The 16,859-nt window shown below is 37.7% G+C and overlaps 1 protein-coding gene across 1 annotated transcript in view; it reads left to right on the top strand.

The window, feature by feature from the left end:
- Positions 1 to 516: 516 nt before the first annotated feature.
- The window catches only part of gucy1a2 (guanylate cyclase 1, soluble, alpha 2), a 45,644-nt gene continuing 29,301 nt past the window's right edge, over positions 517 to 16,859 (top strand). Inside the window, exons 1-4 of the mRNA XM_088921802.1 lie at positions 517 to 747; positions 3,795 to 3,856; positions 5,442 to 5,563; positions 8,876 to 9,603. Coding sequence (XP_088777928.1) covers positions 517 to 747; positions 3,795 to 3,856; positions 5,442 to 5,563; positions 8,876 to 9,603 — 1,143 coding nt within the window. The remainder of the gene's footprint in view (positions 748 to 3,794; positions 3,857 to 5,441; positions 5,564 to 8,875; positions 9,604 to 16,859) is intronic.

The following is a 16,859-nucleotide window of genomic DNA, read 5'->3' on the forward strand; positions in this document are numbered from 1 at the left end:
TGAAAAAAAAAATGAAGGGAAGATGCTGTGATTGTGAGGACTGGCATATCTCAGAAGGAAGAGTTCGCAAGCTTGACATAATTTAGGTTGTACTATCTCCCAGAAAGCTGCAGCCTGTTTTAATGTTTTATGGATTTTTATCAGGCAGCAAAAACAGCAGTGGGAAAATGAATTCTGTCCTAGTTCCTTCTGAAATAGGTGACAAAAAGAGAAGAGACACTGAAAACACGTGATTCTTGTTATCATTGAGCAGCAGAGGTAAAAAAAAAACGGGGTTTAAAATGCTCGACGGCTGGAGAAACGGACTAGCTATGTGACCACACACACAAAAGCCCCGTCGTGCTTACCTTTTCATTTTCCCCTTTTTCTCCCCAAAGGGCAACGTTTGTTCTGGGATCGCAGTTTATAATTAGCCAGTGGATTTTCATTTTGCCTTCTTTTTTTTTCTCTCTTTATCTGTACGCGAATCAGTATCACTTAAATTTGAAATCTAATGAATCCCTTTAGCCACCCAGCATGTCTTCAAGGAAGATTTCGTCGGAATCGTTCAGTTCAATGGGATCAGATTATCTTGAGAGCCCCGATGACGGAGAATGCCCCTTTTCCAGGGTATTTTGGAATGGGAAGAGCCCCTCCGGGTCTCTTTCGTGCCCATTTGAAGACATCGGGGTAAAACGGGCACCAAGGAGGAGACGCGTTAACTTGGACTCACTCGGGGAGAGCTTGAGGAGGCTCACGTCGCCTACGGTACAGCTGCTCTTTCCAAGTTAAGAAAATTGTCCTTCTGCATGCAAAGCAGCCCCTGCATGCTGGAAAAAAAAACCGACAGCACTTTGACCGATTTTCCATTTAAAAAGGTGCCATTGTGTTCTTCTAGTTGTGTTTAGATTAATTATATTCTTCAGGCAATTATCTCTGCAACTATCAACATTGTCTATTGCCAAAAATGAAAACCGAAAGATTTCGCAGAAGTACCTTCTCCGTCTGTATTAGATTTTATTCATCTAGTCTGTTAACTCTGCCATGCAGAAACCCTAAATCATTTGCATCTGGGTCTTGTATAAAGTCAACCGATTGACCCGTTTACTCTTAATATGAGGATTACATATCACATTTAATATTGTAATGTAATCGCGGGCTGATAAACGTAGGTATCAAAATGTTTTTGTGTTAATGGCATGCCTAAATGCCCGGGCGTCTTTGTGGCGCTTGGGAAATATACATATATACTATACTGTATACAGTGTGGTGGGTTCGATTTTGATTTTTCTCGAGTTCTGAAATTATTGGAGTAAAGTTTTGTTTAAGATAGTTACATTTTTTATTTTCCATAGCTGCACGAATACTTCAGTCGATACAATGTATGTTATTCTAGATAACGAAGAATGGGTGATGTCTGCCATAAGAACAGGTGTGGTTATGTGTGTAGAAAGCTGCACTGGTGCACCTGATAATCTCTGCCTTTCCCAAGACCTTTAGATCTGCCCCCTCACCACATTATGTGGTGAGACCCTCACTTCTGAATTAGGCATCGACTGATGCTAGTAAGAGGGTAATTTCATTAGGGGGGTCTCGAAAGAATAAAAGAAGTACGTTATTTGTGATACATACCCTCAATGTAGGGAGATATACAGTACAAAGAAATTTCATTAGTTTTTCTGAAGAAAGTTTTTTTTTTCATTAAGTTTTACTTGGGTTTCTCACGTCCTCGATCAGAATGCCTGCTGTCTAATGTGTTTATATTAACTAGCCCCTAGTTAAGATGCAAAGGTTACAGCTGTTCCTTACATGAAATCTCGCTGTGTGTCATTCTGAGGGCCGAGAAGCAGCGCTAAAGGAAATTCAGTGTAGTAGACAAACATTGTGTCAGTGTGTCCTTTTCTTCATTGTATACAGAAACACTGCCAATCTGGCTATGAATGCTGGAGTAAGCTTCCATTACTTTCATCTGGAATTCATCAGTAAGCATTAGGGGCTACAGGCCAGAGTTATGCTAATGTTTTTACAAGTAAAATCGGAGATATATCAGGCAGAAAACTATTTAAAAACACAGAAAAAAGATGAATGGCACTGAAACTTTTTTGAGAATTTTTAAGTTTCGAGTTGTTCTATTTTTTTTAAAAGAAATCGTTACAACAGAACAAAATATACGGTCTCTTTAAGAGACGCATGTTTTATAAACATAATTTGCTAACTTTCAAAGACAATTATTCAAATTGAATGCCAACATTTTTCAATAAAATGAGTTGTGGTTCTGAAGTTCAGTATTTTGGTATAATAAAAATATCCAGCCATATGTACGTATTTACCTTGAGACCTAAAGACATACAGTAAGAGCTTTCCATTATTTGTTATCTTTAATTTTCTATGGGCAGTTTAAAATAATGTACTCCTCCAGTCTATGAAACTTGTTGTTTTACATTTTTACATGTACATGTTCATGAGTTTTCAGTAGATGGTCTTCTGAAAGCTGAAAGTGGTTAGTATAATTAAATTACAATGAATAGCTTTCTGAAGTGCAGTTCTAATTTGAAGCACACCGTGCCAGAAACCACAACAGCATGTAGCACCTTTTGTCTATATTAGACCTATATCAGACTGTGTCTAATAGGGTTTAAAAGCCTTTCAAAGACATAAAATAACTTTGATTTTGATTTGGAGGTAACTGAATAAGTATAGCACCTATGATTTGCCTTTCACAACTGTTCAGGCAAAGCTGATGATATTAATACTTCCAAATTAAGTGTTCCTGAAAGGCCAGTCAAAACAACACAGGCTATTGTTAGGCTTAGTGTGAGCTTAAGCCACAGGCTTCTCCACAATCCTGACCTCAACAGACAACCTTAACATTTATTCTTGGGGTTTATCTGAGCACAACTAAGCCTAACTTCTCTTTATTGTGTGGAGTTCTACATTAGGGGTATCAAATGACAATAAATCAAACTGTACAGGCAGGTGGAGAATGTTCAGTACATTTCCAAAATGGCTTACTGTTCTATTATTGCTTTATTCCTAAACAGTGACTTTGAAAGCCTCTTTGCCGTCATATGTGGTGGGCAGGTTAAGCCTAGAGAAAAATAATTTGAGTTGGTTGTTAATGTAATGTCAAGTTCACCCAAAAGGTCAAACTTAGTGGCCAAATCTGTTAACTCTATTAAAACATTAATTGTTGTTGCTACATTTGCAGCCCCTTTGGTTCGTAATACATTTTCCATTTGCCCATCCTTAATTGCTTAAAACAGTTTCTGTGCATGGTCAACTTTCCAAAAGAGAGCAATTCAGGGGAATACTTAGTCATTGTCTAAACTAAGAGCACTGGATTAAGAAGATTAGGAAACTGTGGTTTGCAATATAACTCAGTTCTAGAAAGAATGTAATTTACAGATTTGCACAATATTTAAGAGACGTCTATTACTGTTGATATATAGTATAGGCTATTCTGCCAAGTGTGAGGACTGTGGACAAAGTCTTAGCCTAACTAAAGCTTTGTCCATATAATACATAGATTTTTAAGAGTGTAGTTTTGGGGAAAATCTTTCTACACTCCTTGCTTAAGTAACAGATAGTGACAGTCTTTGTGTTCAAAGAAGAAGGACACTATTGCAAAGGAGTGGTTACATTTCACCTGTGTTGTTTATAAATCTTACTTTAAAGTATTAATGTACATCTTACATTAAAGACCTTTTAAACACTCAATGCTACTTAATATGTTCTAGTAAATACTTCCCTTACAAAAACAATCACTGCAAAAATCTGATCAATTATTTTGTTGGTCTTTTTTTTATTGCCCTTAGACTCAAACAGTGCAGCAAGCTCTCCAGAGAACTGTGCAGATCTACAAGCATCAAGTAATAAGGTAAGAATTTTTTTCCCCGTAAAATAGGGTTTTAGGGCATTTACTGTTAGTCAAAGAGCTAACTCTAAGATTAAAAGAACTGACTTTCATCAACTTAAAAGCATCCACAACACAAACATATGGAAGATCTCTGGAATCAGCATCATTTATAATACTGTACGTTAAGAGTGATCGCTAGTGGGCTGTGGAATCTAGTTACTGAAAGAATTTATGGGCAGATCCCAAAGTTACTACTTTCATCATGACCAATAGCACGACTGGACAGCAATCCTCACCATAAATCGAACCTTAATCTTAGAAAAAGCATTAACTTCAAGGTTGGTCTAGATCCCACAACTATATTCACATACATATGCAGTAGGAGAATGGTTGAATTCTAATTCTATTTGAAATTATCAATGCTTTAACGATAGTGAAATCTGTTTTTAAATACCACATGGATATAAAAATTTGATATATATATAAATTTACTAAGAGAAGGTCAGATGTACAAAAAACACCTTCTGTTGAGCTGAAACACATTATTTAGATTTAAGTTGCCTTCTTTAATTTCCTAAACATATAATGGTTTATTAGGAACCATGAGGAAGTGTGATTCATTAGCAGATGAGGTCTTTGTGCAAACTCTATCAACATGAATCATGTGGAGTTTTCTTCAGGTCACACATGTACTTTATCACCTCAATTATTTCTGATCCAATTCCTGATACGAACGGCCTCTGGGAATGTGTGTAATGTAATATTGTCAACCCTTATGGATTTGGGTTTATCCTACTGAAAACTAGAGATGAATGGAGATGGATGGCACGGTTGTTAGCATTGTAGCCTCTTAGTGGTGGAGTGCTAGGTTTAATTCCAGATCTGGGCTGCTACTGTAGCTGTGTGGAGTTTGCATGTTCTCCCCAAATTCTTCTGGGTTTTATCCAGGTGCTCTGGTTGCCTACAACAGTGCAACAACATGTTGGTAGGTTTTTGGCTTCTGGGTAAATTGGCCCTGGTGTTAGTGTGTGCGTCACCTGCCCTGCAATGGACTGGTGTCCCATCAAGATTATATCCTGCCTTGCTTGCCAGGATAGGCCCTGGCTCCTCCTCGCCTCTGATTTGGGAGAAGTAGCTAGAAAATGGATGGATGGACAACTAGAGTTTGAGATTGGAATGCAGAAACAATGTATTATTGTTTTAATCTGTCATTTTGGCTGCAGCTTTAAAACATATACTTCAGGTTGGAAAGGTACTGTATTTGCCAATTACACAGGGAGTTTATATTAATGTATTTTATTCATGTATTATATTCATGTATTTTTAATTAGTCAGACTGAGGCCCTGTGTAAAATTACATTAAATACGCAAAATTTTAATAATGAATTCACAGTTAGGTATAAGATATCAAATTGTATAGCAGACATAAAATTCTCATTTGCTGTTTGTCGAGGTCAAATAGATCTTGTAATAGCTGGTTCTTGACTAATAAGGTGCTTGGTATTTAATTCCAATTTAGCCTGCAATTCACAAGACTTTATGTCCAGTCAGTGCTGTAAAAAAAACATGCATTTTGCTGTGAACTGGTATTAACTTTGTGTTTAAGGAGCAATGATGATGAGAAAGAAACACATAACCTTTCGAACAGATGCTCCTATCTGGACCATTCAGGCACAGAGGAGTTGGAAGATATCTCAGGAATTCTACAATGCACCGCCACGTTACTAGGTAAGAATATAAGACCTATTGTAATACATACTGTATGTGGCACTTTGGCAGATATCTGTACTTTCGTACAACTGAATTTAAAACAACAAAAACAAAACTGATGATATTGTTATTAATAATAATTGTATGTAGCACCTTTAAAAGTAGCACCTTCAAGCTCTTTGCAGTGCAGAAACAAAAAGAATACAGTTATAAGGATAGCAAATTACAAAATAAGCATACACTGTATAAGAAAGGCAAGTGGTTCGAAGTGCAGCAGAAGGCGTTCATTAGAAAATGGAGCAGACGCAGACACTAATTAAATAACAATCTTCTGGAAAGAAATGTTTTGAGATTTGGATTTAAATGCACTCAGGGTTGGTGACTCTCTGATATCCTTGGGAATTCCAGAGTTCCAGAGCTTTGGGATGTAGGAAGAGAAGGAAACCAGAGTCAGATGAACAAAGGCTGAAAGGTGGAGAGCAGACAGATAACAAGTCAGATAGGTACTGGTGAGCCACACCATGTAGAGCCTTATAAGTGAGCACAAGGATTTCAATGTGAAATCTAAACCTGATAGGTAGCCAGTGCAAGGAGGCCGTGACAGGTGTAATGTGATTGCTTGCACACAACCTGGTCAGGATTCTGGCTGATAAATTTTGAACATAATAGAGTTTGTTCAATGTTGATTTAGGTACCCCAGCGAGTAGGGCAGTAATCAGTTCTGGAAAAGACCAATGTGTTGACCAGCTTTTCTGCTAGAGTCAAAGACTACATGGGATGCATACTGGCAATATTTCTGAGATGGAAGAATGACATTTTTACAATATCCTGATGCTTTCATTGTGTCTTCACGTCCTGTCATCCTGTACTTTCAACACGGCAGCGAACAGGAGGAAGCTATTTGGCCAGTCTTGATTGTTTCGAAATTAAGTCACTACGTGAAACTGAATTTTCACCCAGACGTTTCTTGAAAAGCCTTGTTCTAGACACCGACAACTCTTTTCGTAAAGAAATGTTGATCTCCATTTCCAGCTGTTACTCCATGTCCTTGTTTTGCTGAAATGAGTCTGAAATAGTTCCCACAGTTGACCCTATCGATACCTCTCTCGGTATATTCACTCAGAATCTCTCAGGGGAATTGATTACAGCTAATGAAGTGCATCCACTGGGATATAAATACATGTAGCACCTCGACAGATTAATAGAATCCACATGAATACATGAGCATCAACAGCATCAGCATGTGGTGGGTTTAAAGGTGTGCACCTGTTAAATCCTATACACTGTAGTTCAGACATTGACAGTTAAAGCGAATCCTGACAGGGTGCCTGAGGTGGCAGTGCCAATTGCCTTCAGGGAGGGTTAAAATAGGTGAGCATATGTTTGGGCACCCCTGTAGGTTGGCAGGGATCTCTGTACTTGCAGTGCTGACAGTGAGAGCTGCATCTCTCCTCTAAATGATGCCAGTGCCTCTGCAGGGACATCTGATGGCTCAGGCACTGAGCCCTCACACACACATACAGTGAGTCAAGCAGATTAACTGCTGCTGACTCTGCTCGGATGTTGTGTGCAGGGAAAAATAAACTGTAAAATGCAGATATTACAGAAAGGTTTGGTGGGCCTGGTTTTTGGAAAAGTAATCAGATTGCAATCCTGGCACCGTGTACCTGTAAGCATGAATTATAAGGAGAGACACAGATGCTTGAAGACAGAGAACAGGCTTCACAGCATCCTTTTAACTAGTTTACATATGCAGAACTCCCTGAAAATGAATGAGTTTATAAAAACTTTTCCTGTTCAGACAATTTTCTACATCCTGGAGCTGTGAATAAATGTGATTTTGATCTGTGAAAGAATATTTTAACATCTTTTAATGATTGCTGAATCGAGGAAGTCCAAACACTGGAACTATGTCCTGTGACCACTACAAAGCCCCCATGTACAAATATTAATGTAGTTGTACTCTTAAAAAAACACAGGCTGTAGTATTCATTTTGTATTTTGCTATTCTATCTTTATTTACCATACTGCTAAAAGTAATGGGACTTATAAAAAACTATGAATACTTATAACAATCATTTCCCGTGGAAAAAATATAACTGATTGATAAGTGCAACAGCAAAATACTTTAATGCCATTTTAATGCTTCCAATTCAGATGGAATTAAAGTATGAGGAAACAAGATTAGTGGAACCATTTTCTTAAATATGTTTCTTGTTGGTTAGGATTTTTCTGTTGGGTACTTACGCATTTACAGAAGAGCTTTATCAACCTGTCAACATCCTATCAAGCTGTCCTACTTTGACTCCAGTGTTTAGCGTTCACAGTCCAAAGTCAAAATAAAAATCAAATAACTTTTTGTTAATGAAAAGCAGGCAATTTTGAAGCTGAAAGAGCAGAAGACCAACTCGGCCAGAACCACCTCTCAGAAAGTGCACAAAAATCAACAATTTGGATTACACTGAAGATGAAAGACACCGCAGGCATAATTACAACTAGCCAAGTTTGGGTCAAGTCAATCTCTAGATTTAAATCTAATTAAACATGTGTTTTACATGCAGGAGAAAAAAATAAAACAAGAATATCCCAAGTAACCTAAAATGCCTGTATATATATGCTTGTATACATTATGTGTATATGAAATGATTTATAAGATATTTTTCAGATTGGGTGCCATCTTTGTTTCAGTATAAAGCAATATCATTTTGATTAGTTCCATGTAAGCCTGAAAGGAGGGTGAATTGTATTATTAGTAATACATTTTCTGTAGCAGGAAATTTCTTTGTGAAAATACTTTGTTCCTTTCTGTGTTTTCAAACCATTTGTGTCTGGTGAACATTCAGTTACAACTGGTGAATTGTCTCTGAAAATATGTTTATGTGACACTTTAATGTTCTTCTAACTCAACTGTTTTGAGTTTATTTAAATAGGGAATGTAAACTGTAGGGTTGTAGGCTATTTTTAGCTAGCACGAAATTCTTTTGTGCAGTTTTCTGTCTGACTTTTTTTAGCCTGACCTCATCTTCTTCTAGGCGCTTCATGGCTGAGATTGGAAAGTCTCCCTTGTCCAGAGTTTCTTCTTAGTTTATTAGAAAGCAGGAATACCAGACGTTTTATATGTTTATGACAAGGAGAGATCTCTCTCTCCATACTGCACTGCATATTAGGAGATGGATTAGTTGCATTGTTCAAAATATAGTAAAAGATTTTCCCCTGTAGTAAATTACTCAAAACTGTCAAATTTTGTTAAGACAAAAACAGAATTTCACTCATCTGCAACCTCTGCTAAACCTGAACGTTTAAGGAGCAACGTTCTCTTTTTGCCCGCAGGAATGAAGTTTGAAGAGTTGCGGGAGAGGTTTGGAGAGGAGTTCTTCGGCCTGTGCTTTGAGGAGAATGAGCGGGTCCTCAGGGCAGTGGGCAGTACCCTGCAGGACTTCTTCAATGGGTTCGATGCCCTGCTGGAACACATACGGACTTCCTGTGGCAAGAGGGCGTCCAACGAGTCGCCCTCCTTCCTATGCAAAGACACCCCTGAGGGCGGCACGCTCCTGCTGCACTGTTTCCACCCCTCAGCCACAGTGGGCTTGGCCATGCCAGGGCTCATCAAGGCTGCGGCCAGGAGGATATACCACATGGAGGTGCAGGTGGAGGAGCTGACCGGCTCTTCTGACAAGCTGCCTTTAGATGGGACGCTCGCGGGCAACTACAACTGCCTCAGCTTCCTCATCAAAGTCTCCCAGCCCTCGGGGGTTCCCAAGCCCCTCCCCTTGAAGTTGTCCTTTTCCCCACCGGACCTACGCATCAGCCTCAGCACCTTCTGCAGAGCTTTCCCCTTTCACCTGGTGTTTGACCCCAGCATGGCGGTCCTGCAGCTGGGGGAGGGGCTGCGAAAGCAGATCAAGTGTGAGGCGCACAGGGCCTTGAACTTCCGCGATTACTTCGAGATCGTCTCGCCAATAATCGCCAGCACTTTTCAAGGAATTCTCTTGAGACTTTCCACACCCTTCGTGATAAGAACACGGCCCGAACCTTCTGGACTCGAATCCAAGGAAAAAGTAAGATGTCTTTTGGGCTTCTTGTCTGAGCAAGTCAATCTGCACTGCACTATTCTTCAAATCGTTCCCTTAAAGAAGAATGTAAATGTATTATTCTTTGTGAAAATATTTGTCAGACCAGGAAGTGTGGTTGTGCAGTGTTGCAGTGGGCTGCTGGCATGTAAAACGGGAAACCATTAGGATTAGATCTGTTAAGTAAAGATGTAATTGCAGGATAATTGTTAAAGAGAAGGAGTTGATGTTGGTCTGTTCTTTACCAAAATAGGCCACAGTGTGTGCATTGAACTAAGGCTTCAGTTCCTTTCAGAGAAATACTACATCATGAGATTCTGCACATGGCCTCTAAGAGCAAATTAAGCTTGTTAAAGCCATAAAAGACATTTTCAAACATGCAAAGCAAGCTTAATTTGTAACGTTTATTTATGATTTAAGTACACCACAAAACAAACTAGGAAAAAACTGGGTGTGTCCTGGCTTGCAAATTTTGTCTGCTGGTTAAGGCTCAGGCTCATTGTAGCCTTGCACTGGAATTAGCAGCTATTTAGAACAGATGGATGATGTTGGACCAGGTGGCTTGCAGGCTAGTTGTGCCATGATGTGAAGAGGGGGGCTTTGTCAACATCTCGCACATGAAATAACCAACATTTTCCTTTTACAAAAGAATGTAAAAAGCTTTGTTTTTTGAGCTTGTTGTGGTTAGTAAATACATTTTGCTGCCTGAAGCCCCTTCCCTTGGATAAAATGGTCTATTTTGAGTTGCTTGCCACTTGAACGCTGCTCTTTTGTAGAGAGAGGCTTAGTGATTCATCCTCTTGTTGGCTTCCACTTTTTCTAATGTTGCACGGACAGTCTGTGAATCTCTGGCTTAGTGACATGTAACTATGGGATACATCTTTTGTTCTGCCGTTCTGTGTTCATTCTGCTAGCATTATAAAAATCCTTACACTCTGAGGTTTTTTTATTATAATTAATTATAATGACACCTTCATACATTCACTGTTTAAATTAGGTGGATGTAAAGCAGTTTTGCTGTATTCTGGGAATGGAATGAGTGTACAATTGCTTTTGCCCTTTATCTATCCGTAGTGCAGGCACAGATCGAGGTCCAATGGCCATCAATATTATACTCAGTGCTCCTGAAGGAATTTCCTTTTGCTAGGAGTATAGATTAGCCTTTCAGTTGTTAGCCACAATATTTTAGATAAGAAAGAGAATAGATAAGTAGAGTCACAAGGTAAATTTGAAAACTGCATATTTCATCCTTTTTTCAACAGCTGTTAAAATGTGAGATTTAATTATCAGTTTCCTTGCAGTATTTCAAATTTTAGTAAAGACAGATATATTCTCAGCTCCAGTCCTTTATGTATATTGCAATTAAATAGTATGAGTCACAGATCTCTTGCATCGAATTATCAGTATTTTTTCACTCTATTGCATAATCATATTCCATTCTTCTGTCTCTGAGGTGTGATGCATAATACATGCTTTACAGTGACAGTACAAAAAACCAATAATTTTTGTCAGATTGATTTTGATGTTTAAATATCGCCTCAGTCATACATAAAAACCCACATGAATCAAGGTCTGAGGCCCTTTAAATGAAAGGCAGCAAATGTTATCTTTGAGGTTAGGTTTGCCTAACCTCAGTCTAAGAAGAATCTAAAATTGATGTTAGTGCACAAAGATAAACAATAACACATATTAAACTGGTCAATGAACCTTCCTGATGATTCTGCTTTTGTGGTTTTGCTATAGCCTGCTTCTGACCACTTAAAGGTTTCATCATTTTGCTTTTCCACGGGATTTGATGTCATTAGACACTATGTGACATAAATATCAAGAGCTTTACAAAAGACTTTCAATTCATATTGCAAAGATCAGGGGCTGAAAACAAAACTGTGATTGTGTTTCAGAGAGGCGACAGAGGTGCTGTTTTAACATTTTCACTGAACGTAAAACTGGGGACCAGTCATTTCTCATTTCAGCACAGGGGATTGGACAGAGGCGGAAATGTAGAGATCGGACATGTTTTTACGCCACTAATGAAATTAGTGGTTGACACAGGGTGAGAAATTTAATGGAGGAAGTTTGTAAATAAGGAACCTTAGATTTTGGCTAAGGAAAATAGGGAGATAATTTAATGTTTAAATCAGTAGGTCCAGATTGGCCTCTGGGATCCTGTTCAGGGTGTATAGTACCTTGTGCCCATTGGTTGCAAGGATAGGCACCAGCTCCCCAGCAACCCTGTATTGGATAAAGCAGTTAGAAAATGAATGGATAGATGGGAAAAGGTTACAAGTTACATATGATGCATCTGTGATCCAGAAATAAATAAGCAGGCATCGTGTTTTTTGTGAAAGCTTGAAAGCCAAAAGAGAGATGAACAACAAAGGCAGAACTTCTTTAGCAGGCTGGCATTTCCAGAGGTTACTGGGGAGCGAAATGTCAGGCTAAAGGAGAGATGTGGTGCAAGAGGAGCACCACTGGGTGAAGGATGATGAAGATGAGAGAGAGGTAATCTGTGTAGAAGAAGATGAGGAAATGCACACAGTCTCAGTGCAGTGCAGGCAGCTTATGCAGTGAGAACTACAAGGGAAACAAAACATGGAAAAAGTAGGTGAGATCACCTTTGCCTGTACCTGTTTTTGAAGATATAATACTGTTTAAATGAGCGCAACACAGATAAGTGGGTGAGGCCGTGGACTCCTAATTGGCAGGTTGTCTAGTGTCTGTGTTAACTGCCACTGCCAACTGTTGATGTACCATGGTACTTACCCTGAAACTTTGTTTCAATCCACCCAGCTGGACTGTAAGCGAGGACCAGAATAACTGTGATATGGTGCGGATTTCATCTTAACTGTAATGTGTAGAAATGTCACGTTTATGTACATCACACTTGTGTATTGTTAGTTTGCTGCAGTGAAAGCCTTATGGATTCCAAGGAAATTCATTAATAATATTTGCTGATGGATTTAGGAGATATTGAACTTAAAAACCTCTGTGTTTTTAGAAACATGACGTGTAGCACTGACTTTTTTACGCCCAGAATGAGCCATGCCGAAGAGAATGTAACTTGCAGGCACACTGGGATAGATCTGCTTTTCTTCAGTGCACTTAATAGCCATTTGCCAGCCTTTTGACAAAACGAATCCAATTAATTCTGCTTTACTGTTGGTCCATTTGTGTAACATTTCCTGGAAATCAATATTTATTTTGTCTGCATTCCCTGTATAGCTACATGTCTGATTCAGTACAACAGCCTTTACAGGGAGGTGAGTGCCATTAATTGATGCCAGACAATTGTCAATACAAAGATGAATTGATGTATTTAAAAAAATGAATGGAGTCTCATTACAGAAGTTCACCTTACAGTGTATCATGGTGCCAAAATTCCTTTTAGTGGGCATCTCATTCACATTTAATTCTAATAACATTTTACAATTTTTGATTAAGTGTGAACAGTGATATTAAAGAAAATGAATTTCATTAAAAAGCAAAGTGCTATTATCTGCTGAAAAGCTCTCAGGAAGGATGTAGTTATACTGACAGATAATAGATAATTTTTTGCCATTTGTTGCAATTATTAACAAAGTGCCCTCATCTTTTGTTAGGTAATAAATTTTGCAACAAAGTAAGTAATGATTTCTCAGCCGCCACAACCAAACCTACTAAAACAATAATTAATAATTCTTGTATTGACAATGAATAGTTAACAGTATATTAGCAGGTCTTTTTTTAAACTTAACTACTTAGAATTAGAATGAACTCTGATCTATTCTTTATTTCAAGTTAATTTATGTCAGGTAGGATTCAGCCTTTAACTACAGGTCTGTATTTGAAAAAAGGGATTGACGTAAATCCCCTTAAAAGATTTAGAACTACAGCATTTTATTTTACATAAAACACATAAGTTAAATACAACACACCCTTAACACAGAGTACTCCGTATCAATTTAGCCTGTCAATGAAGGTCTAGAATAGCTTGTCATTTATTTTATGTGCCATTTTAAATATTTTGCAGATGCATAAATAACTCCCTTCATATGTTTTAAGATGTCAAGTCTTATCAAAGAGAAATCACATCTGAAAGAATCCTGAAATTTGTATTTTTTTTATTTGCCATTTGAGAAAATGATTAGACAGACTATTAGATACTGAATGAGCATAAACAAGTATTTTACTGCAAACACTGTCAAATAGTGTATTTGACAGCATGCTAATATCTTTGTTTTGCAATTTCTGGTTTATTGTTGTCTTTAGAAGGCTGTAAACTGCTCATCATAATGCTCCATGATGCTAATGTTTAATTTGGCAAAATTGATTGGGATAATTTCATGGATTACACTGTCAGTATACAGTATGTAAGTCTCTTTCCGTTCACCTTATGAATTGGTGCTTGTGTACAAATTGCATTACATTTTGTGGGCTATTTGCATTTTACTGTTATTAGTAAGGCAAAATTAGCTCACAGACACTTTTTTTAACCTTTTATTATAATAAAATAGTGCTAATGGATTTTATGGTTGATCAAAATATATGTGCTACAAATTTGTTTGCTCTTACAAAATGTCTTAAACTGAAACAGTTGTAATCCAATTTATATCCTTATTGAGGACAAAACCACACTATGAAATTTTGTTTTTATTATTTGTCTCCTTTACAATTAAATTCCACCTAATGTTGTCAAGGTGGCTTCATTTTGTGATGTCAGAGAAATTAATGAGCTGACATTTTCAACAGAAAGGACAAAAAGCAGATCTGACAGCAATAAATCCAAGACTTGCTTTTAATCCAGGAAGCAGTTTTCGTCTGTCCTTGTCATCTAACATAAGACCCTCAGGATATCATGAGCCAGGTCATTATGTACTGAAGGTTGTAAAGGATGAAGGATACTACAAATAACAAATACGAAACAAAACAAGAGTTTGCCTCTGAGAACCCACATGTCAACTAGTACAGTCCACAACATCTCTGGTACCTCACAGATGAACTTTTCTTGAACAATAGATTCTGCTCCAGCTACTGAAATCACAATTTAATTGCTATTAAAGTGTCATATAAAAGGACGATTTTCAACCAAAGGAATTTTCAGTCCATCCCAGTGCAGATCACTGTTACAATCAGTTGCCTAAATCATGCAATGTCATAAATGATCAAACATTGACATTAGTAATGACATTAGATATCTTGTAATTATTTACATTAGAATATGCAATGGTAATGATCTTTTCAATGAAATTTAATCTTCTTTATTGGCATTTTATGATGGCAAGGCATAGACATGCTAGAAGCTACATCAGCTTAAAAATAGGTTTTTGTCTTTCCTTACGAGAAAGCAAGAGTGAAGACGTTAGTAAAAAAAAATTAGCTGCCGACACAGGATGAAGAAATAACTGACATTTGGTTTGGGGAAGCAGCGTGTTAGGTAGTTATTAACAGGTGCATTAGCTTGTGAAGATTACCCAGCTGCATGTTACAAATGGCGTTTTGATTAAGGGACAGTGAAAGGAGACACCCACTCATTCTTTAGCAGCATGTTCTGTCAGGCAGCCATGGATAGAAAAGACAACAGTGATGGAAACTGAGCAGAGTGGGGTTTTACAGAAAAAAAGGTACTGACACCAGTGACAGAAATGATTAAGATTCACAAGATTCTTCACAGCACATTTCAAGGCAAATTTGTCAGTGCAACCAGAAAACATCTTATTTTTCCCGCTGTATGCATAGTGCTAAATTGATCACCTTTTTCTGGAAGAATTTGACTTCATGGGAAAAATTAATTCTAATGATAGCTTGTAAATGCTCAAGTCTTTTGCTTAGATATGTGTCATTCCACAAATACACATTTATACACTGAATTTCTGTTTAAAAAACTACATACTGTAGATGTTCAAGTGCATTACACATTTGCATTATGTTCTGCTACTCAGTGGGCTAGCTGCAGTGTTTTGTAATATTTACAAATAACTATGAAAAATAATAATACAAAGTGATTATTTTTTCACATTTTCTTCCATTTTTCATCACTATTTAATTGATCTGAATGGTTTTGCTATTTATTTTGCTGTCACTTCACATCTCAACAAAAACAACAGTACACCAGAAGTCAAATTAATTTTTTCCCAATTAAATGTATATTTATGGTATTCAACTTTGCCTATTTACACACAATACTAACAGCAGAAACATGAAATTTGGCAAAAAGGAGAAGAGTCCACCTTGCTTTATATATTGTGAATGTTAAGAAAATACAATGAGTTAGTAGCCAGCTCAGTCTCTTCATTCAATCTGAATAATTAGGTAGAGACATGGTATTCATGTTTTCTGCTGAATGCTTTTTGTTTTTTTAGTATTAGTATAATTCTTTAGGATGGTTAAATTCAGATGATTTTATATTTTTTGCTGAAAGTATTTTTATATCCATAAAACTGATTCACCTAAATTTCACACAGCTTACTTCATTCACAATATTTTGTAGCAGACTGATTGAATTTTCTTTAAAATGACTGATTTATTTGTAAGAATAAACAGTGCTAGGAAAATATTTGTGATGCAGTAACCGGTAGCAACACCTTGAGTAGCCATGACTGCAACTAAAAACTTTCTGTAACCGTTGATCAGTCTCACACACCAGCTTTAAGGATCTTTGGCCCATTCCTCCTTACAGAATTCCTTCAACTCTGTGACATTTGTACTGAAGGTGGTAAAGGTTGAAGACACATTTGAGGGCTGCCTTGCATGAACTGCTCGTTTCTGGTCCTGCCACAACATTTTAATGTGGTTTAGGTCAGAACGTTGACTAGGCCATTGTAAAATTCTAAATGTCTTCTTCTGCAGTCTTTCTTTTGTAGATCTCCTTGTATGTTTAGGAACATTGTCTTAATGCAAAAATCACTTTTTGTTCATCCTGACACTTTCCTCTAGAATCTTTTGATACAATGCAGAAGTCGTGGTTGTGTCAATGATGGCAGATCACCCAGGTCCAAAGCAAAGCCGCCCCAAACCATCACATTCCTTTTTGTAATGCTTGTGGCAGGGTAAGTGCTGTTTCCAGCTACCGTAACACCATGGCCTGCGGTCAATCATCGAATCAATCTTCCAATTTGCCTGTTCCCGTGATAATGCGGTCAGACAGTTTGTCGATACCACCGACATGTAATTAACAGTATTTACCTTCCCAGCAGGGTTTTTAATCCCACTCGAGTGGCATTAGAGTGCTCAGTCTTAGCGTTAGCTTCTGTGACCTTCTTGTGTCT

The sequence above is a fragment of the Atractosteus spatula genome, chromosome 7 (assembly GCF_055471065.1).
Source record: "Atractosteus spatula isolate fAtrSpa1 chromosome 7, fAtrSpa1.hap1, whole genome shotgun sequence".
In the NCBI taxonomy this organism is placed as follows: Eukaryota; Metazoa; Chordata; class Actinopteri; order Semionotiformes; family Lepisosteidae; genus Atractosteus; species Atractosteus spatula.